Source organism: Mus caroli, chromosome 2 (genome assembly GCF_900094665.2).
Source record: "Mus caroli chromosome 2, CAROLI_EIJ_v1.1, whole genome shotgun sequence".
Classification (NCBI taxonomy): Eukaryota; Metazoa; Chordata; class Mammalia; order Rodentia; family Muridae; genus Mus; species Mus caroli.
Genome location: NC_034571.1, coordinates 119,348,882 through 119,371,007, shown reverse-complemented (window position 1 = coordinate 119,371,007; position 22,126 = coordinate 119,348,882). Strand labels below are relative to the sequence as shown.

The window sequence follows — 22,126 nt, the reverse complement described above, 5'->3', positions numbered from 1 at the left end:
AAAAATTAAAAAAAAAAAAAGGACAGAATTTCTGAAGAAAAGCTGAAAGGAAATGAACTTGGGAAGCCAAACAAACAGCTCAGAAGCAAGTATTCTGGACAGAGTAGATGGGGTGGAAAAGAGACTACGAAGATACACAGACAAGGAAGAGGAATAAATTTAACAGTCAAGGGAAATGTTAAAGACAAAAAACCAAAACCGATTATACAGGAAATCTGAAATATGAAAAGACCAATGGCCAGGCAGTAGTGGCGCTCACCTTTAATCCCAGTATTCAAGAGGAAAAGGCAGGATCTCCAAGTTTGAGGCCAGCCTGGTCTACAGAGTGAGTTCCAGGACAGCCAGGGCTACACAGAGAAACCCTGTCTTAAAAGCAAACAAAAAACAAAACAGGCCAAAGCTATGAATAATAAGTATATAAAAAAGAAGAAATGCAGATCAAAGACCCAGAAATATCTTCTACAAAATTACGGAATCTAAGGAGTTTTTTTATTAAGGTGCAAGAGACATACAGAATACCAGAACCAGAGACGAAATTACCCAGTCACATAATAAAAACATTTAATATACAGAACTAGGGATATTGAAGACAACAAGAGAGACCAAGTCACATATAAAGGCAGCATACCAGATTAATGCCTGACTTAAAGGGAAGCTTTGAAAGTCCTTGGTTCTAAAAGTACTAGGACCACAGATGCCAGTCAAGACTAATATGCAAGTAAAACTATCAGGTATAATCGAAGGAGAAAGAAAATGTCTATGATGAAAAACAGATTTAAGCAATTTATATCCATTAAGCCAGCTGTATGAAGGATACTAGAAGGAATAGTTCAGATTGAAGAAAAGATTAAACATACCCAAGACCACACACAATTCCAGAAAAGCTAACCAACACAAGTTTAAGAAAATACTAGTCACAACAAAATAACAGGAATTAATAAACTGTTAAACAAGACTTCATATTAATGGTTTAAAATTTCTAATAGGGGTTGTAGAGATAACTCAGCAGTGAAGAGCACTGACTGTTCTTCCGAAGGTCCTGAGTTCAAATCCCAAAACCACATGGTGGTTCACAACCATCCATAACGAGATCTGATGCCCTCTTCTGGTATGTCTGAAGACAGCTACAGTGTACTTACATATAATAAATAAATCTTTCAAAAAACAAACATTTTCTAATAGACTGATAGCCCGGATTAGAAAACAGGATCAATTGTTTTGCTGCCTCTCAGAAACACACCTCACTATCAATAACAGACACCTTTTTAGGATTAAAAAAAAAAAGAAAAAAAAAGAAAAAGCATTCCAAACAAATGTTGCCAAGAAGCAAGCAGTTGTAGCTCTTCTAATATCTGAAAAAATAGACTTAAGAATACTATTTGTTCCCCTAAGTTCTCTTTTGAGAAAAAAAAATTCAACACACTCTCTAAAATAATGTACTGTGTCTTTGTGCCAAGGAATCCACTAGATGCCAGGTCAGAATTAAGAGGCCTGTTTGGAATCCTGCCTCTAACACTTAAGGTTCTTGGTAATTGGCGGTAAGTTATTCAACACAATTCCTCACTGGGAAAGACAAGGCTAATATAATAATCCCTGTCACAGGATTATTTTGAGCACTGAGTGAGGCATTATTAGCAAGATATGCTCAGTGGGTGACATTTGATAAACAAGGGCTGGAGGCTGGCAAAGGCTTGGTAGTGGAGAGCAGCAGTGTATTCTTCAGAAGACCCAGGTTCAATTTCTAGCACCCACATAGAACTTACAACCATCTGTAACTCCAGTTCTAGGGGATACACACATGCAGGCAAAACACACACATATATTAAACTAAAAACAACAACAACAACAAAAAACCCCAGCTATATATAATTTTTGTTTCTATGTAGTTTTCTGGATCCATGAAATATTCTTCTTTTTTTTTTTTTTGTTATTCTTAATAAAGGTTCTTAGTGTAAATTACAAAAAGTAAAATTAAATGTGGTCTCTTCCGAAAACTTGATCCTCTGACTCTTTACACCTCTAGAGTAGCCTTACGAAAATGATCTGAAAGGCTGGGGATGTGGCATGGTTAACAGAGATCCAGTCTGGCACGCACCAGGTCTTAGATTTGATTCCCAGTACCATTGTTATCTGCTTGGGGGTGAAAACTAGAAGATCAGGAATTGAAGGTCATTTTAGTTACAGAGAGGCTAGCCTTGGCTACATAAGCCCCTTAAAAAAGGGGAAAAAAAAACCCAAACAAATAGAGATTGTTTTATGAAACAAAAATTATTAGAGAGTGGAAATTAAAAAAACAAAAATATAGCTCTGGATGGTATATTTATAGATATTAATCTGTTAAAATTGTTCCATGCTTCTAAATTCTTACTTTCTTAATGTCTTGTCTAGTTACAAAGGGTCTGAAGACTGCACCAATGAACCAGACTTCCAGTTGCGTTCTTATAGAATAACTAAAGCTGAATCTCATGAAGTCAAAGGGATGGAAGGAAGCACTGCCCTAGGCCAGGTGTCACACCACACAGCCACCTAGTGGCTTCCTTCTACCCTTAAACATAATCCAGGATCAAAAACCACTGACTTCTAGGGTCAAATTCAAAATCCTTTAGTTTAGCATTCAAGGTTTGCTGGTCTATTCTCAGACTTTCCTAGGGGGCTAATGCTAGGACACTCAGGGGCACTGCTAATGACAGGGAGAGGGCAGGCAGGCACTCTACGGCTGTTTCCCTCTTCTTTTGTGTTTTTTTCTCTTTCTTTCTTTCTTTCTTTCTTTCTTTCTTTCTTTCTTTCTTTCTTTCTTTCTTTCTTTCTTTCTTTCTTTCTTTTTTTGATATAGGATCTATCTAGATTCACCTGCCTCTGCCTTCCAAGTGCTAGGATTATCTTAATCTAGAAATTTTTGTTTGTTTGTTTTGTTTTGTTTTTTGTTTTTTTTTTGGTTTTTTGAGACAGGGTTTCTCTGTATAGCCCTGGCTGTCCTGGAACTCACTTTGTAGGCTGGCCTTGAACTCAGAAATCCGCCTGCCTCTGCCTCCCAAGTGCTGGGATTGAAGGCCTGTGCCACCACGCCCGGCTCAGAAATTTATTTTTAAAACCTTTAGTTTAAAATTAAGATAAGCATGGCTTAATCACTACAAAACTTTTTAATGTTTGGAGCCAGGTGGATAGGTAAACCAACTTTTCAATTTTATGAAATCAAGTATTGAGATATGCTTTTTAAATTATATACTAGATTTCAAGTAGTGAGAAAGGAATAAAACTGTACTTCGTATAGATCAAAGACATTAATTTCACTTTCTTTCTTTTCTCTTTTGGCTTTTTGAGACAGGATTTCTCTGTATTGCTTCACCTGTTCTGGAACTATATATTCAGACTGGCCTTGAACTCAAGAGATCCAACAAGAGGCCTTTGCTTCTGGAATGCTGGGATTAAAGAGGGGTGTGTGTATGTGTGTGTGTCCCTGACTCACGTTTACTTTTAATGAGGTTACTACAAAATTCTGTGCAGCTTATACTTTTACCTGACGTTAGTAGCTCAGGCAATCACACTCAAAGCTCAGACAGCACTACTGATTCCTTTCCCCTCACTCCACACTTAATGAACAAGACAGAGTATGTCTAGTAACTTTCATGGAGCCATCTGCTTTCTCCACATTCCTGAAACTTTCAACGGTGACTTCATCTTCCGGAAGCTGCAGACTTTTATTCTTTCCCACCTTCCCTTTGCTCCCCTAGACGTCAGCCTACTGGCCTTCTAGAGGTATTCTTAAACTTCACTAACTGCCCCAACTTCTTCCCAGTGACGGTTTAGCTCATACACCACCTCAGGGGAGACTACTTGGAACCAAGTGCCAGTATTTTGTCTGTTTTGTTTTCACTCGGAGAACGACTTTATGCAGTTACCCTTTCATTTTGTGAAATTATTATAGGATATTATCCTTCTCCGTTTTAAAACTCTTGTTCTTCCTTTTACCAGCAACAGTAGCTGAAGCCATGTTCTTAGCTGCCACTTTTATCTTCTCTAGCTCACAGAACAGGACTGTAAGAATGGGCGTTCCACACCGGGCGTTGGTAGCACATGTCTTTAATCCCAGCACTTGGGAGGCAGAAGCAGGCGGATTTCTGAGTTTGAGGCCAGCCTGATCTACAAAGTGAGTTCCAGGACAGCTAGGGCTACACAGAGAAGCCCTGTCTCAAAAAAGAAAAAAGAAAAAGAAAAAAAGAATGGGCGCTCCAGCACTGCTGAAGGAATGAACACCAGAGCGGATTAGACAGGCCCATAGGCTTCCCATGGTCACCCAGAAGCTTCACCTTTCCTAGCACAGTCCTCTCTCCCTTTGCTTTTTTCAGTGAACACACTGCCATCCCTCACGTACTCTGACAAACATGAGTCACCTTCAACATCTCCTTCAGGCATTCTCACATCCAGTCAAGCATTCTCCAAATTCCTAACAAGCAGCTGTGATTTCCTTGATTCCTACTTGTGACTACCTCAACCTGTGTAGTCAGTTTTCCAAACTACTGCTTCTCCATGCCAGGGGCGTTCTTACTGAATAGCTACCAGTCAAAAACACCACCTCATTAAGGTGACATTCAAGGAGGTCACTCAGCCTCTACAGGTCCATTTCTGGGAATGATCGCAGTCATCTCTCTAGTGCCTGCCTCTTAAACCTCTGTCCCCTTCGACTGCGTGGCCTTCACCTATTCCTGATTTTTATACAGCTTCTATATAGCTCTTTGATTCCTCTGCTAGGTTACTGTGTGCGTCTGTGTGTGGCAGGGGAATATTCCTGAGATCACACATTCAGCTTTTCTGGCAGAATCACTCATGATGTATACTTGTCTAGATGCTATAGCACAATTAATATTTACTCAAAATATTATGGAAAGGATAACAATTTTAAAAATTTCATAAGAGCTGGCAGTATTGGTACACGCCTCTAATCCCAGCACCTGGGAGGCAGAGGCAGGTAGATCTCTTTGAGTTTGAGCCCAGCCTGGTCTACAGAGTGAATTCCAGAGCAGTCGGAGCTTCACACAGCGAGACCCTATCTCAAAAACAACCAACCAACCAAACCTAACCAAAAACCCCTGAAATAAAATATTAAATCAGAAGAAAAAACATGAACTATGCTCTCCCATTCTGTTTACTTTGCTATGTTTTAGTCACACTGGCTACAAACTTTCACTATATAAATAAGAAGGGCAGCCGGGCGTGGTGGCCTTTAATCCCAGCACTCGGGAGGCAGAGGCAGGCGGATTTCTGAGTTCCAGGCCAGCCTGGTCTACAAAGTGAGTTCAAGGACAGCCAGGGCTATACAGAGAAACCCTGTTTCGAAAAACCAAAAAAGAAGGGCAAGTGTCCTTATCTGAGGACAGACACACACAAACACAAATGAAGTCAGTAAACAATTTGGATCTCATTTAAGCCATTTTGCTCCTAGGTTATTCTCGGTTGTCTCCGATATTCTCATTCCTAGATACCTGATGCCAAAAGTTCCACGGGTAGTGGTCTTTTCGGTGAAATATATCAAAGTGGAACTTTGAAAATCGCATGTGAAGTAAATTTATAAGGCTTTTTCTTCACAAATCACCATCTCCCAATAAACTCTTGGTACATTAAAAGTAAAATACGACACCAGGCATGGTGGTACGCGCCTTTAATCCCAGCAATTGAGAGGCAGAGGCAGGCGGATTCTTTTGAGTTTGAGGCCACCCTGGTCTACAAAGCCAGTTCCAGGACAGGCAAGGCTGTTACAGAGAAACCTTGCCTCGAAAACAAATCAACAAAATCCTGACAATAGAGACAGGAGAAAAGCGTCACTATTACAACATTTAAAAAAAGCCACAGAAACATCCACGTCACACACGACCAGTTTACACCAGGTGAAGAGGACAGACATCCTTTGTTCCTGCACAGGCCCCACAACCAGCGATTCCGGGTACCTTCCAGGACCACGGTAAGTTAAATCTTAGGTACCCGGCTGCCCTTCCGCCTGCCGGGACTCTGCTAGAACACCCCATAGTCAAGTCCAAGCTCCAAGCGTCCCGAAATGCTGGCACTTTCCATGTCACGCCGGGGGAGAACTTAGCACACGCACCCCTAACTCCCACACATCCCGCCCCGCGACGCGGAACACCCAGCCGCGCACAGGGCCGCCGCAGCGCTCACCCCGCTGCCGCGCAGGCGCCGGGCGAGCCGGGACTTGCGGTCGCCCCGCGGATCATTCCGCCGCAGCCTTTGTGTGGCCGAACGCTAGAAATGGCTTATTTCCTTTCTCCCCGTTTAAAGTCAGAAGCAGACTCTCTCATCCCTTTCTCCCGCCGGAACGGGGCTGGGGGAGGGCGGCGGCAGGCTCGCTCCCGGGGCCAGTGGGGCGGAAACGGGCGCGGGTTGGCGAGGCCGCCGCAGGCATGCTGGGAGCTCGGCCGCCGTGTCCCTCCGCGCCGACGGGGACTTTTCGGTGGGGATTTTGGGCGCCGAGCAGACGCGGCATTTTCGGAAAATAGCGCCCTGTGCAGCGAAGCGCTCTGTGTGTGGCGGGGCCGCGTCTGCCCTGCCGGCTCCGAGGCGCCGCGGTCCCCGCACCTCCTCCCGCTGCTCCCCCGCCGCCGCTCCCGAAGCTTTTCCAGGTCAGTGCGGGTCTGTGTAGGGCCCTGTTACCACCGGATGTGGAAGTTGATCTCTTCGCTGGTAAAAAATAATTCCACTTCCCCCGGAACCCAGATCATCCCCGCGATTTCCTGTTTATTGCATTAAGGCGCCGGGTTTCCGGGGCTCCTGGCCCCGCTTGTTTGGCGGGGGTCGGCGGGGTCGGCCTGGGTGTCCGTGCTGCCGCCGCCGCCGCCGCCGCGCTTTGTCCGCCCGGCGCTTGGCTTCTGGGAGGGGCGGCAGACATGGTGGCGGCCGCCGCCCCCTCCTCGGTCAGGCGCCGCGGCCTCCTGCGGGCCCCACGGGTCAGGTCTGCGGTGGGGTCGCCATGGCCGTGGGGGTCCGGGCCGGCGGGGCAGGCGGCGGGAGAGGCGGCGCTGTCCCCGCCCGCTCCTTTGTCTCGGCGGCCTGAGGGCCTGGCCTGGCCGGGCCGACGACAAGCGGGAGGGAAGGCCGGGCCGCGCTGCCCCGCTGGGCCCCGCGGAGCTCGGGGCGCTCGGGTTTCGGCCCGAACAGCCGGGCCGGGGCAGGGTAGACGGGCCAGTCCCGAAGGGACGGAGCCTACCATTCTCAGTGGCCTAGACTTTTGCCCCGGAGACTTCGCCACCGGAACCCAAGCGAGCGCGGGTGCGGAAAGAAGCCGCGAGTTTCGTCGGTCATGTCTTGCCTGGGCACAGATCGGTGTTGAGTGTGCTGTTGTGAACCTCTCCCATGGCGTTGAAGCCGCGTGCTTAGCCTGAAGTGTGCATTTCCAAAATGAGAGTGAAGGAAAGCGGGCCTACCTGCTGGCTTTTTTTTCCCTTGAAGCTTTTGCTTTAAGCCCATTTCCACTGTGTCTAGCAGACACATTTGCTTTAAAGCAGGGAGTGAGACCACAGTACTTCTGAAAGAGAGCTTCATAACGTGGGAGTAAATTTTAAGAGTTCTTTCTGCAGACACTGTGGTTTGTTGTCTATTCAGGCAAGTTACTTTCTGAAATGTAATTTTTATCTGGGGGTAAAAAAGAACGGTGGTGTACTTTTTCTAGGGAAGTAGTGGCCTTCCCAGAATTGAAAACGCACCGAATTTAGTACGAAGACGATAGTCTATCACAGAGATTCACCCAGATTAATTTAAATATAACTGATAGATTTTTGGCTCTTAGGCCTTCAGACTCTGACTTTAAGTTTTAAGGGAACTGATGGCTCTTATCCCTTTATTCGCTTTTATTATTTTGTCAAAAATCAAAAGTTACGTGTCAACTCATGACTTAGGCAAGAGTCACATTGTTTTGCACTTTCGAAAGTTTTTTTTTTTAAATGCCTAGTTTAACAGAAAACATATTCTTGAGTCAATTTTTGCAGTCTTGTGATATGCCACATAGCCAGTGGAAAACACTGTATGTATATATTATGCTTTTTTCTTTTTAAAAAGCATGCTATATCCCATCCTTATTCAGCATGTTAAGTACGATCAGGATATTGTGAAAGGCAAACTTAAAATATGAATGAGAAGAATGATTCTTGTAGTTTGGGGGAGAGGCCTCTAACTTTTTAAAAGATGGCCATTTATATGCTTAAGCATTTCAGATTTTAATTTACCAGTAGCCTTGACATCTGGAAATAGTGCAAGTGACAAGACATTTTAAAGTTCCAATTCATATGCTTAACGATGTACACGTAATCAGCGTGTAAGACCTGTGTGTAAGTATCTTTTTCACGAGGACACGTGCATCCTAGGCGCTTCAGACTTCCGTGGGAAGTGAGGTGTTTGCTGAAACAAAATGCACATATACTTTGCATGTGTAAGTCTTAGCCTCTTCCCTGACTCAGTCTGGGTTTCTTGGGTGTGGGTGATTAATCTGTAATAGTTCAAGATGAGTTTGGGGTTAATGGCTTTGGAAGGAAGCGGAGTTTCCAGTGGTTTCTTACGACCCTAGTCTGATTCTGTCAGTTGGCCTCTGCTGTTTCAGCAACAGGAAGCACCTGGCCATTCTTCATTTCATTGTCAGAAAGTGCCAGGTGCATTTTAATGTTTGCTATTATGCATATAAAAATTGGATCTTAATTTTAACCTGATTTTTATTCCCCTCCCTCCCTCCCCCAGCATTTTAAAAACACGTGGTATCTCTATGTATAGGTGAGGCAAACATTACAAATTCTAAAATTGTCACATGAAATTTTAAGTCAGAAATTAATTTTTGAGTGAGCTCAAGTTTCTTGCAAGTTGTCTTGTTAGTAAATGCACTGATGATGTCCAATCCTTATCTCACCGGTTATCTTAGAGACTCATGTCAAGGCAAGTTCTGGACATCTAGGAACTTGTTTACATATTGACAAATATATCTATTTGACTTTGTATACATGTCATATAGTGTACAAATTAAGGTTTGTCAGTATTACTGTCTCATAAATTTTATGTGTTGGGACCCATTTACTTTCTCTGCTCTAGTTTATAAATGTATAATTGCAGTCTTAATATGAGTGTGGGTAGCTTTCCAGTGACCCAGTGGCTTTTTAACTAAAAATTACATTTCTGTAACACTAGTGTCTCAACTTCGGGTCAGTTGTAATTATCATTTTCCTTGTCTGAGGAGGATTGTTTCTTCATCCCTGTAAAAGATAAATCCAGTGTCAGAAGAAGTTAGAGTTAGAACCTGTTTCCTCAGCTCTGCAGTGTTGTCCACAAGGTTAGTGCATCTTTATGTGCATGCTTATGGCAGTAGGGAGGTAGGCAGAAAGGAAGTTCTCCAGAGACAAGACTGGATTTATCCTGATATAAAAAAAGTGGACGAATACCAGTTGAAGCTTTTCTGATCACAGGAGCTGATACTGACTCCTATGTGCCTTAGTTGTCTCATTTGTACAGTAGAGATAATTACATGAATTCTTCCATATAAAGTGATCACAATGATGCCTTAGAGCAGTGATTCCCAACTTCCTAATGCTGTCACTTTTTAATACAGTTCCTCATGTTTTGTTGACCCCTAACCATAAAATTATTTCATTGCTACTTTGTAATTAATTTTGCAACTATCATGAATTGTAATGTAAATATCTGTCTCAGGTAGTCTTAGGCAATCCCTGTGAAAGTGATGTTTGACCCCACCCCTCACCCCAAGGGATCTCAACCTATAGGTTGAGAACTGCTGCCTTAGGTTATTAATAGATCAGTAAATTTTACTTTTTTTTTTTTCCTTAATTTCAATTTAGCTCTAATTTTCCCCAAATCCACTGTGTAGTCCAGGCTGATTTTGAACTTGGAGTAATTCCCTTGCTTCAGTTTTACAGGCTGGGCTTACAGGCATGAGCCACCATGCCCAAGCTAGTACACAGTTATTATGGGGTCTCAGCCCCACTATTGAGAACCCTTGTAGTCAATAATCTTGGAATTTGTGTGTGTGTGTATGCATATGCATGTATTTGTACATACATACATACATATATGCAAATTAATGTTATGTAACCTTTGGAAGGAGTTCATTGTAGTGTCTTTCAAACATATCTATCTTAGCTGGAAATTATTCAAGTTTTTAGGCTAAGTGGGATATACTAAATGCCCTGCGGTGGGTTCTGGTAAGGTTTTTGTGTTTTTATTTATTTCGTATCAGTGTAAGAGAGAGAGCCCTGGCACTTTAACTAGAGGTTAAAGGACATTTTGGGAGCTGGTTTCTTCTTCACTATGTGGGGCCAATGATCAAACTCAGGCCAGGCCAGGCTTGGTTGCAGAAATCTTTGGGGCTGGAGAGATCCATGCTTCATTCAGAGCACTCAAGTTCAGTTCTCAGCTCCCTTGTCAGATAGCTCACAATTGCTTATAATTTTAGTTCTGGGGTGTGTGACCCCACTCCTGCACATTTGTGGCATATAGACAGGGCATCCTGTTGCTGTGCATTAAATGTGCTGTGTACATTAAAAATACCCTTTACCTGTTGAGCCAACTCACCAGCAACTGTGAATACTTCTATTTTTTTTTAAATTATGTTAAATCCACTGATACTGTAATTATACAATGTATCTTTTTCTAGAAGAATTTTGAGTGTCTATTAAAGTTAGGTGTTTAAATCTCATTACACTAGAGAGGTGAGCTACTACTAGTCTGGTAATCTACTATAGTAGTGATTCTTTAAAAGCAGTGAGTGGGGTTACCATGGTACCCCTTTCTAATATAGCCCCCTCCTACTTGGTAGATGGAGCGAAGTGGTTAAGACCATAAAATTATAATATTGTACACTAGACTTAGGTCATTTCTTTCATGATGAAAACTATTTGCTGGGTATGGTAGCATATCCCCTTAATCCCAATACTGGGGAGGCAGAGATCTCAAGTTCAAGGACAGCCTGGTCTACAGAGCAAGTTCCAGGGCACAAAGAAACCTTGTCTCACCTTCCAGATAAAAACCCCAAGATTCAAAAAAGAAAAGTACTGGATGTGTAGTTTCTTAAACGCTGTTGTCTCCCTTGTGTCTATGGCACTTATATCCAAACATTTGGCATAAAAGTTTCCCTTTGTATTCAAAATGGCTTATGTAAAATCTTACCTATATGACTATGTAACTGATTGATCATTTGTAAGACCTCCCGCCCCAGTCCTTCTCTTAATACTGTGATCTGAATGTGCCCTCCTGAAATTCATGTGGGACTCTGAATCTTCAAGATGATGGTTTTGGGTAGATGAGAAATGTAATGCCTTTTTTTTTTTTTTTTTTTTTTGAGACAGGGTTTCTCTGTAGCCCTGGCTGTCCTGGAACTCCCAGAGATCTACCTGCCTCTGGCTTCAGAGTGCTGGGATTGAAGGTGTGTGCCACCAACTCTGGGCAACTGTGAAACCCTTTTGCATGACATTAGTGCCCTTACAAAGAGACTGCAGACAGGTAGTGTTCCCCTTCTATGTGAAGGCACAGAAAAAGAATGCTGTTGACCCGTACCACCCTGATCTTAGACTTTGTTTTCTGGAACTACGAGAGATCCATGGCTCTTGTCTGCAAGCCAGTCAGTTGTGAGCATTTTGTTCTGTGTGGCTCAGACTGAAGACAGTTTTGACCAGTGCATTTTGACATTAGTCACGTTCATATTTCTGTGTTCCCTTTATCAAAACTTGCCACCACTGATTTCTTCAGTGTGACCTCACCTGGCAGCATATGTGAAGAAGTTCAGTGATAGGATTTCTTGACCGCTTTACATTGACAGTGAACAATTTCAGATAGTCCCATGCACCTTGCTAATAGTTTTGTTAGTCTAATGTTTTTTCCTGATTTCTTCGGTTCCTGTTTGACTCAGTTGATAAAGATAACTTCTACTTACTGGAAAAAATCCAGGCTATAAGCTTTTTGTCATTGTGGTGTGTACCGTTCTGCCATTTTGTGGACTAAACTAAAGAGGAATCTTGTATTTTTAGGAATCTAGTTGCCACATTTAACTTTTATTTTCCTCTCATTGTGTCATTATCTGTGAAGGTTTATTTCCCTTGCTTTCAAATGTACAGACATAAAATGGAAGAAGAAAATAAACTTCAGGTCTCCTCTAGTTATCTGCCTCATTCCTTTTATTTCATTATTGTTTTTTTTTTTTTNTTTNTTTNTTTTTTGGTTTTTCGAGACAGGGTTTCTCTGTGTAGCCTTGGCTGTCCTGGAACTCACTTTGTAGACCAGGCTGGCCTCGAACTCAGAAATCCGCCTGCCTCTGCCTCCCGAGTGCTGGGATTAAAGGCGTGCGCCACCACGCCCGGCTTATTTCATTATTTTTAAAAGCCCAGGTATAGTTTTCTTTTACTACTTTTCCTGACTTCTTAAGAGGAATAACTGTCTTTATCTTAATTATATGAAGCCAATATAGATATTTGCCTAACTTTAGGAAATTTTAGATTTATGCGTGTGCATGTTTTGTCTGAATGTATGTATGTGCATTGTGTGTGTGCCTGGTTCCTGCAGAGATCAGAAGAGGGCAGCAGATGCCCTGGAACTACCATCATGAGGGTGCTGGGAATCAAACTGCTGTCCTCTGCAAGAGCAAGTGTTTTTGACTATTGAGCCATGCGGAGCCATACTGCAGCCCCCTGTTGATTGATTTCATAAAGGTGCTTAAGTTTATTTCTCTTTAATATTCTATTCTTTATCCCTTTTGATTATTGTCTTTTTGTGTGTGTGTGGTTGGTTCTGTTACCAATGTCATCATTCCTGCTAATGATAAGATAGATCATGTGCATCCTACCCTCTACCCCCCTTTTTTTCCCAGAAAGCTTTTTGGGCTGCTAATGAGAGTGTAAAGGCTCAGGGTTTAGTGGAAGTTTAGGACTTTGCATCACCTTTAGATGTATTACTTTCTGGGCTCCTATCAGTTCCCGGTTTTTCTCCCCCTCCTATCTTGAAGTTGTCAATGATACATACTTTCCTTTATATCTATCAATTTTCTTAAGACTCTCCTTTCTTGAGTCCAGCCTGAATGTGACTGAGAATCATTCCCCTCAACTTCCAAATCTGCTCCTGAGAGCTCAAGAAGAGGGTTTGGTTCTGGCCTTTGCACCCTCCACTCCACCACTAACCTTTGCACTCACCACTGCCAAGCAACATGGATTGAACCTGTGCTCAATAAATGTTTGGATAATCAACACTTTGAATAACCCCCAGGAGTCTGCAGGATAAAGTCTACTTTCTGACACTCATACTTTTTCCTATTACGTTTGCTTCTTTGACTTTATCCCTTACTCTGAGGCATCATGAGACTTCTGTTTCCTTGTTGGTAACGTTCTTCCTTTTCCTTCCATTTTAAAATGTACTCAGACACCCTTGTCCATGCCAGGCTCTGTTAGATCTTGTAATGAGTAAAATAAACCCGTGAGGCAGTGTTGGTGCATGCCTTTACTCCCAGCATTGGAGGGTGAGGAGGGGCTGTGCAAAGGCAGGTGGATTTCTCCTGAGTTGGAGCAAGTTCCTGGACAGCCGGGGATACACACAAACCCTGTTTTGAAAAACCAAAACCAAGACAAAGTCTTTGTTGTAGGGGCTGTCATTTGAGTGGAGGGCGTAGTAAACAGTTTCTGGTGTTGGGTATGAGTAGAATAGAAAGGAACAAAGTTAGGTAAGGAGAGGGGGCCTGTAATATGGCTGCCACTTGAGTGGTCAGAGACTTGATACTTGGGCACCAGAGTGAGAACATGTTCTGGATTGAAGAAACTCAAGATCCTAAGTGGGTTGGATAGGGTGTGCCTGCTTGGCATGTTAGACAATTCCCTGAGACATGTCTTTAAACCTATATAGCAACAATCAAAGTAGTTTTCAAGTTTTTAAAAACTCTGCTGGGCCTCACATCAAAGGAGAGGTACTATTGAGCACATTTTCAGTCCTCAATACCCACAGTAGGAAAAATGTTACACATGGTGGTCATTTGTACTCATTACTATGTTTTTGTGCATATGTGTACATGTAACTGTTGTATGCTTAAATTTTTAAAAGAATACTGGCTCTAAATCACTAGAATGATGTGTCATGGTTCATGAGAAATTGAAATCTGATACATATCTACTTGTCTTTCTGTTACTGTGAAGAAGTTCTATGACTATAGCAACTTTTTTTTTTTTGGTTTTTCGAGACGGGGTTTCTCTGTGTAGCCCTGGCTGTCCTGGAACTCACTTTGTAGACCAGGCTGGCCTCAAAATCTGCCTGCCTCTACCTCCCGAGCATCTTTTTTTTTTTTTTTTTTAAAGAAGTATTTTTTTTTTTTTTTTTTTTTTTTTTTTTTTTAAAGAAGTATTTATTTGTTTTTTTTTTAATTTTTATTTATTTATTTTTGTATATGGGTACACTGTAGCTATCTCCAAATACACCAGAAGAGGGCATCAGATCCATTACAGGTGGTTGTGGGCCACCATGTCGTTGCTGGAATTGAACCCAGGACCTCTGAAAGAGAGCAGTCAGTGCTCTTAACCGCAGAGCCATCTCCACTCCTATAGCAACTCTTATAAAGGAAAGTAATTGGGGCTGGCTTACAGTTCTGAGGTCTTAGTTCATTATCATCATGATGGGAAACATGGTGGCATGCAGGTGGACTTGATGTTGGAGAAAGCTGAAAATTCTACATCTGGAATGGCAGGCAGCAGGAAGAAGAAAGAGCTACTGGGCCTGGCTTAAGCATCTGAAACTTCAAAACCCATCCTCCTTGACATCTAACAAAGCCACATGTCCTAATTCTTTTAAATCCTATGAGCCTAGTGGGTCCATTTCTATTCAAACCACCGCACTGTTTAAATACAAATTTTTTTTAAAAGTCTGAACTATAGACTGATTTTTGTTATACTTCCTTCTCTTCTCTTCTCTTCTCTTCTCTTCTCTTCTCTTCTCTTCTCTTCTCTTCTCTTCTCCCCTTTTGCTTTCTTACAGTGCTAACCTTAATTAACAGTTGTAGCATCTCTTCTAGCACATGCCTTGACTGTATAACATTAAACTTTACAGTGGTCATTTCTTTCCAAACCATAATTCTGTCCCACATGTTCCTTTTCATTGTAAACCTGTATAACTTGTTAACAACCATGGCATAGACGCAACACTGTGCAGGCTTGACATTTTTTCTATGCCCAAGAAATTAGTTCATTACTTTTTCATTAGCATTAGGCAAGTTCTTAGGACATGAGCAAACACCAGCCATGTTTTTGCCAAAGTTTTTTTTGCCTCTTGCACAATTGTTAGTATTGTTCCCTTCAAGATCTGTTGAACTGGGCCAGCTTAGACTGCTGCCTTCAGACTTAGACTGGCTCTTTAAACTTTTGATTACAGCATTTAGATGCTTTTCTAGTCCAAAATTCCAGTCTTCCACATTCCTCAAAAAATGTAAAAAGTGTGTGTGTGTGTGTGTGTGTGTGTGTGTGTGTGTGTGTGAGTGTGAGAGAGAGAGGGTGAGGGAGAGAGAGAGAGAGGGAGAGAGAGAACATAAGCATGGTCGGGTTCTTCATAGCTTCAGTCGACTTGTGGTACCGACTTCTGTATCACTCACATGTTGCTGTAACAAAACATCATGGCCAAGGCTTAGACATGAATCTAAGTTGATAAAAGAGAGAGTTTATTTGGAGTAGAATCCTGGAATCCCTTTAAATCACATTTGCAACAATTTTTATTTGTTTCTTTTTAGGAGCAGACTTTTTTTTAATAAGATTTATTTATTATATATAAGTACACTGTAGCTATCTTCAGACACTCCAGAAGAGGGTGCCGGATCTCGTTAAGGATGGTTGTGAGCCACCATGTGGTTGCTGGGATCTGAACTCAGGACCTTCAGAAGAGCAGTCAGTGCTCTTAACTGCTAAGCCATCTCTCCAGCCCGAAAATTCTTTTTTTTTAATTATTATTTGGGTTTTTTAAGATATGATCTTGAAATAGGACCTCTCTAAAGAGCCCTGGCTGTCCTGGAGTTCCCTATGAAGACCAGACTGGTCTTGTACTGATACAGATCCACCTGCCTTTTCATCCCAAATTCTAGGGTCAAAAGTATTTGGTACCTCACTTAACTCTGAGCAGAAAGTTGTTTCAGTTGAGCCGGGTTGGGGCTTTCCCTGAGGGCGCCGCTCCTTTTGCTCAGATCAGGCCTCGTTTTAATCTGCTATTTTTATCTGCACAAGTCTGGGCTCTAACATTGAGTTTCTTCATGTTCTTTTTCTTTTCAAATTGTACATTTTTGTATTTGTTTTTGTTCTATTTGCTCCTTTTCATTGTAGACCTGCCTAAGAGTGATTACTAATGACCATGCCACATAGTCAACACCATGGCTGGCCATGAGACAAATCCTGTCTTGAGAAAACCAAAACCAAACCCACCAACCAAACAAAAACGGGAAATTTCCACTAAAGAAATAGTTCATGGCTTTTATTGGCAGCCAACCTTTGCAGCAGCATCCACATGAATTTAGAGTCATGAAGGTTACATGAGTTAAAGAAGTTGTGAAATCTACCTGTGTCCCTCCATTGGAGAGCCTGAGAGGCCGTGTGATACATGGATTGTTTTGGGGTCTCTGAGATGCCAGAGCCATGAAATACCTGCTAACAAAGCCCTGCATACAGGGAATGGAGCATGCCCAGGAGAAGTGTGTTTCAGTCAGAAAAGAGGGAAGAACAGAGCCATCTAAAAGCCCTCTGATTCCAGACTTGAAGCTCTGGGATCTGGAGTTTTCCCTGCTGGCTTGCGTTCTTGCTGGCTTGGTCCAGTATTTCCTCAACATGTCACCTTTCCTTCTTTTTGGAATGAGTGTGCATGTGTGCACATACTGTACCTTTATAAGCTGGGATTGATGTAATTTGTTTTTGCTTTTACAAAGGGTTACAAATATAGAAGAGACTTTGGACTTTTTTAACATGTTGAGACTACGAAGGACTATTCAGACTTTTGAAGTTGGACTGAATGCATTTTGCATTATAATATGACCAAGGGCATATGGGGACCAGGGAGAGGAATATGATGGCTTGAATGAGAATGGCCCCCATAGACTGCTGCAAGTGTGATGTAAAGGGCCCAGGATTCTACTGCAAACAAACTTTCTTCTATAAACTTAAAATAAGTCTGTAAGCCTTGGTCAGGAATGTCTTTGTTCTATGACTGATGGAACTGTTTGGGAAAGATTTGCAGGTGTGCCGTTGTTCCAGGAGGTGTGCCGTTGTTCCAGGAGGTATGCCACTCTGGGCTAGGCTTGGAGGTGTATAAACATTTTTAGACCTTTAATCCCAGCACCAAGATAGCAGAGACTGGCAGATCTCTGGGATTTCAAGGCAAACGTGGTCTACAAAGTGAGTTCTAGGCCAATCAGGACCATACAGTGAGACCTTGTCTCAAGGGAAAAACATTCTTAGACGCATGGATGTATAACCCATGATGCTGTGTATTAGTATTATACTGTACCTTCATTTAGTGGTGGTTAGTTGGTGGGTCACATAAAGTGCATGCTTTAGGCAGGGCAAGCAGGTACTAGAGAAGAGAGGGTCCCTGAGCAGGAGCATGCACTCTAGAGCACCACTGGTTTTGAGCAGGCTTGCATTGCTGAAGTGGATAAAAGAATGCAGTAGAGAAAAAAGATGAGCATTTCCCCCAGATTCCCAGGGACAAGGCACATCCGTCTTGAAAAGCTTAACAGTAGTAAGAAGGACTCTTCAATTGAAATCTGGTGTCAGGTCCTAGTTCCCGAAACAGGCTTACCCTGAGGCAGGTGTTGCTCCGCTTTCTGTGTTATCATAGGATGTTTGCCCTTGAGATCTGAGCTTTGGGATCAAGGTTATGGTTGTAGGAGTGGGGACCTTGTAGATAAATTGGTTCTTGTACAGTGGTAGTGTGGAGTTCACATTAGCACAATGATACTTTTTTGCTATTTTAATTTCTTTGAGATGGCCGTGTGGCTGGCTTTGAACTTAGTCATCTTGCCTTATCTTCTCCATTGCTGGGATTACAGAGGTTTGTCACTGTGCCTAGCTATTTCTTGAATGGTGACCCTTCCAGTATTTTCAAACTAATCTCAGTTTAGTCTCCCTCTCTCCCTCCCCTGCACACTCCCACTCTCATGTTCCAGCTCACCTCATTTGCCACCCCCCCCCCACACACACACACGTGCTGTCAGGATTATGTTCATCATCTCAGTCCCTCCCACTTCCTTCTTTATGTGTGTGTGTGTGTGTGTGTGTGTAAAATTCTGTTTTTCCCATGTAAGTTAACACAGGTTCTGGAGTAGACTACTGGGGAGTATTGCTTAGCCTACATTTTATAATTTATGCTTTTATGCTTAATATACAGTGTGACTGAAAAAGTTACTATTTTTGCTTTTCTTTTTTTTTTTTTTTGGTTTTTNGAGACAGGGTTTCTCTGTGTTACCCTGGCTGTCCTGGAACTCACTCTGTAGACCAGGCTGGCCTCGAACTCAGAAATCCGCCTGCCTCTGCCTCCCGAGTGCTGGGATTAAAGGCGTGCGCCACCAACGCCCGGCTATTTTTGCTTTTCTCTGAGAATTTGTGCCTCTTTTAATATTTTACTTAGCCACCTTATATCCATTTTCATGTTTCCCACACTCTCCATTGAAAGTTTCAGTCCCTTCCCAGAAGGCTTACAGGCCAGTGTTGGCGACCACCTTCCTGCAGCCTCTGTCCTAATGCTCCAGTCGGATTTGCTTTCCAGGGCTGGCACAGCTGTTGCCTTGAGGCCATCAACCTTTTGAGTCCCTTTCCATTGTATTTACTTTGGGTTCTTATTTTCCAGGCTATCCATTGGAAACCTTTAGCTTTATTATAAAAAAATGTTTGAAACAACATCTTGCTATGTAGCCTTGAATGCCTTGAAGTTCACTATGTAGCTTAGACAAGCTTTGAACTCCTGGTGATTTTTTTTTTTCCTGCCTCAGCTCACTACTGTGTTTACTTCAAAATGGTTAAGGGAAAAGAGAGATTTGGGGGTGGGTGGGCAGGGATAGAGAGGGGAGAGAGAGGAGAGAGAATATGAATGAGTGTGTGTGTGTGTGTGTGTGTGTGAGAGAGAGAGAGAGAGAGATGGTGGGTTGAACACAGGGCCCCTATCTCCAAATTCCATCTCCAGCTCTTATTTTGTTTTTAAGATATATGTGGGTTGAGTAATTAGATGGTAGCACATCTAGCTAGCATTCAGAAGCCTGAGGTAGGAGGGTCTTGAATATGAGGCCATCCTTGGCAACATAGAAGACTTTCCAGAAAAGAAAAGGGGACATAGTGAACATTTTTCCTTTCTAAAAAAATTACATAGGGAGGAGAGACCACACCCAAATCCTTAGATGGCATATTGCCTTCTACTTCAAACACTTCTCTGTGTTCTCTTAAAGTAGAAGACAAAAAGTTAAAGATACAGAACTTCAGTTGAAAACGAGTGCACTTAATCCTCTTATTCTTCCTCTGTTGTATGCTGGGGACAACAGTGAGAAGTGACAAGATTCTGAGGACTGTCTTACTATTTTATTTTATGTGTAAGAGCATTTGCCTGCACGTATGTGTATGTGTGCACCAAGTATGTGCAGTGCCCATGGAGGCCGGAGGAAGGCACTAGGTCTCTTGGAACTATAATTACTATGAGCTCCAATGCAGGTGCTAGGTACTGACCCAAGCTCGCTGAAAGGGCGACTGTGCTCTTAACTACTGAGTCAGCTCTCAGCCCCTGAAGGGTTTTTCTCATGAGAATTTTGACAATCAAATACTTACTGACTGATTGCCAAGAATATTTCATACATACAGCTATATACATGTTAATAATTTTACATCTTTCTTCTATTTAAAACAAATGCTTTCAACATTTAACATTATGTATTAAAAGTTTTAAAGCTTACCTGTAACCTAGTTTTGATGTAAAGATTTTTAAAAAAAAAAAAAAGGTTATTTATTTTATATATGTGAGTATACTGTAGCTGTCTTCAGATACACCAGAAGAGGGCATTGGATGGTTGTGAGCCACCATGTGTTTGTTGGGGATTGAACTCAGGACCTCTGGAAGAGCAGTCAGTGCTCCCAACCCCTGAACCATCTCTCTAGCCCTGATGTAGAGATTTTTAATAGAAATGTTTTTAATTGCATGAGTAATATGTGTTCCTTGCACAAAACTTACAGAATAGTGGGAAATTTTATATTTTTAATTATTATTATGCTTTATTGTTTTGAGTTCTTTTTCTGTGGATTTTTTTTACATAGTTCAGTTTATGTTATATACAATTTAGAGTCTTGATTCTTAATGCATTACATATTATTTGTAAATGTTTTTAAATAAAAGTATTGAAGATGACATTTAAATTTGTATGCCTGTATAGCTGTCGATCCTGTAGCCACTAGATGGCACTCAGTGTGTATCATTCTTGTGATCTCCAGTAGCTCTTGAGAAGTGAAGTTTCTAGGTGGATCTTAGGTTTTAATTTAAGGAAAGCAATGGTTCATGCTAGACAGTGATAAGCATTTCATAAACAGTAAATGAACTCAAGGTGGAACGTACTGTAGTGGGTATTTCATAGTCTCAAGGAGAAAGGGAGTATTAAACTAGGTGATGGAACACACAGACAGTAGTAGGCATATTGGCAGTCAATAAAATTTACTAATTTTTCTTCAAATGGAGAAATCAAATGATGAGTTCTATATTTTAATTGCTAACCCTTATTTTTTTAATACTATTTTTTTTCCTGAGGATTTAACGTGTTGTAGATAAACAGTCTGAATGACCTGAAAACTTGACCCATTAGGTATATGTGTATATGGTACATGTGTGTATGTACATTTACACATATATGGGTACACATGCATGTGTGCATATAAAGGCCAGAGGTTGAAATTGAGTGTCTACAGTTGCTCGCCATTTTAGTTATTGGAGGCATGGACTCTCATTGAACTCAGAGCACTATGAATTTGGCTAGCCTTATCTCCACCTTGTAGGTGCTAGGCTCTCCCATCCACCTGGTGTTATGGGTCCTGAACTCTGGTCCTCGTGTTTCACAGCAGCCCTCCTACCTGCTGACCAGCTCCCAGACTCTTGGCATTTTCATTGTCTGGATGCAACTGAATTTCTCCCAGTCAGAATTCATTGTGTTTTCAGGTGAGCATAGAAAAATGTTTGCTATATTTTGATATTTTTCATTATTTAAAGTTTTAAAAAATTTTTGTCTGGGCAAGAAAATGAGAGCATCTTTGATTTTGATGTTAATCTCATGTATTTTCTTCCTGTTAGATCCATTTGTATTTTTTAAAGTATTTAATTCCTTCTCTTAAGTTGAAATGAATACAGTTTTAGTGCTGGGGAGATGATGTCTAAGCGGTTAAGAGTATCTACTGGTCCAGTTCAAGACCCAGAACATGAGACTGTTCTTTGCCATTTGAGATTGTCCCCATTGTGAGACTTGTTAGTATTTCTGACAGGACCATTAGTACATGTTAGAGCCTTCCCCACCTTTTAATCTCTCCAATGCTTCCCTGTGTGAACAACGGTCCTCTAGGGGATAATGTTGATACTTTTGAGACCCACTGACTTAGTGTAGTGACTTAAATCTGTTATATTGTCTATGGTTTTGGTGACACACGCCTTTAATCCCAGAACTTGGGAGGCAGAGGCAGGCAGATTTCTGAGTTCGAGGCCAGCCTGGTCTACAGAGTGAGTTCCAGGACAGCCAGGGCTACACAGAGAAAGAAACCCTGTCTCGAAAAAAACAAACAAACCAAAGGAAAAAAAAATCACAATAGCTTCAGTGCCGGGGTCTTAAATACGGTAGGTTTTGAATAACTGAAACATGGGGAAGTTCTGGGAGTATATTTACGCAAATGTCCCATGGTAGTGCCTCTAAGTAGGTCATCAAGTGTGCTCTGCAGTATCCTTCATTTTCTTCCACTCCTCCTATTTAGAAAGGCAGGCATGTGGGTCCTTCTTCAGGGTTGTGTTTACTTACTTGACAGCTGTGCAGTGTAATCTGATCCATAGAAATTACAGAGACTATAAAATGGAAAATTTCCCCATAACCATACTATTAGATCACTTGTTCATAGTTAAG

The 22,126-nt window shown here is 41.9% G+C and overlaps 1 protein-coding gene across 12 annotated transcripts in view; it reads left to right on the top strand.

Annotated features, from left to right (window-relative positions):
- The first annotated feature begins 5,658 nt into the window (after positions 1–5,658).
- Gabpb1 (GA binding protein transcription factor subunit beta 1) overlaps positions 5,659–22,126 on the top strand; it is a 50,012-nt gene continuing 33,544 nt past the window's right edge. For 4 of the 12 annotated variants that reach the window (XM_029471812.1, XM_021184740.2, XM_029471824.1 and 1 more), the window contains exon 1: positions 6,656–6,690. In XM_029471812.1, coding sequence (XP_029327672.1) covers positions 6,667–6,690 — 24 coding nt within the window. In that variant the 5' untranslated portion in view covers positions 6,656–6,666. Of the gene's footprint in view, positions 5,957–6,354; positions 6,630–6,655; positions 6,691–6,746; positions 8,432–12,392; positions 12,702–20,345; positions 21,181–22,126 lie in introns of those variants that run through there. The other 8 variants (XM_021184757.2, XM_029471819.1, XM_021184730.2 and 5 more) reach the window with 8 other exon arrangements.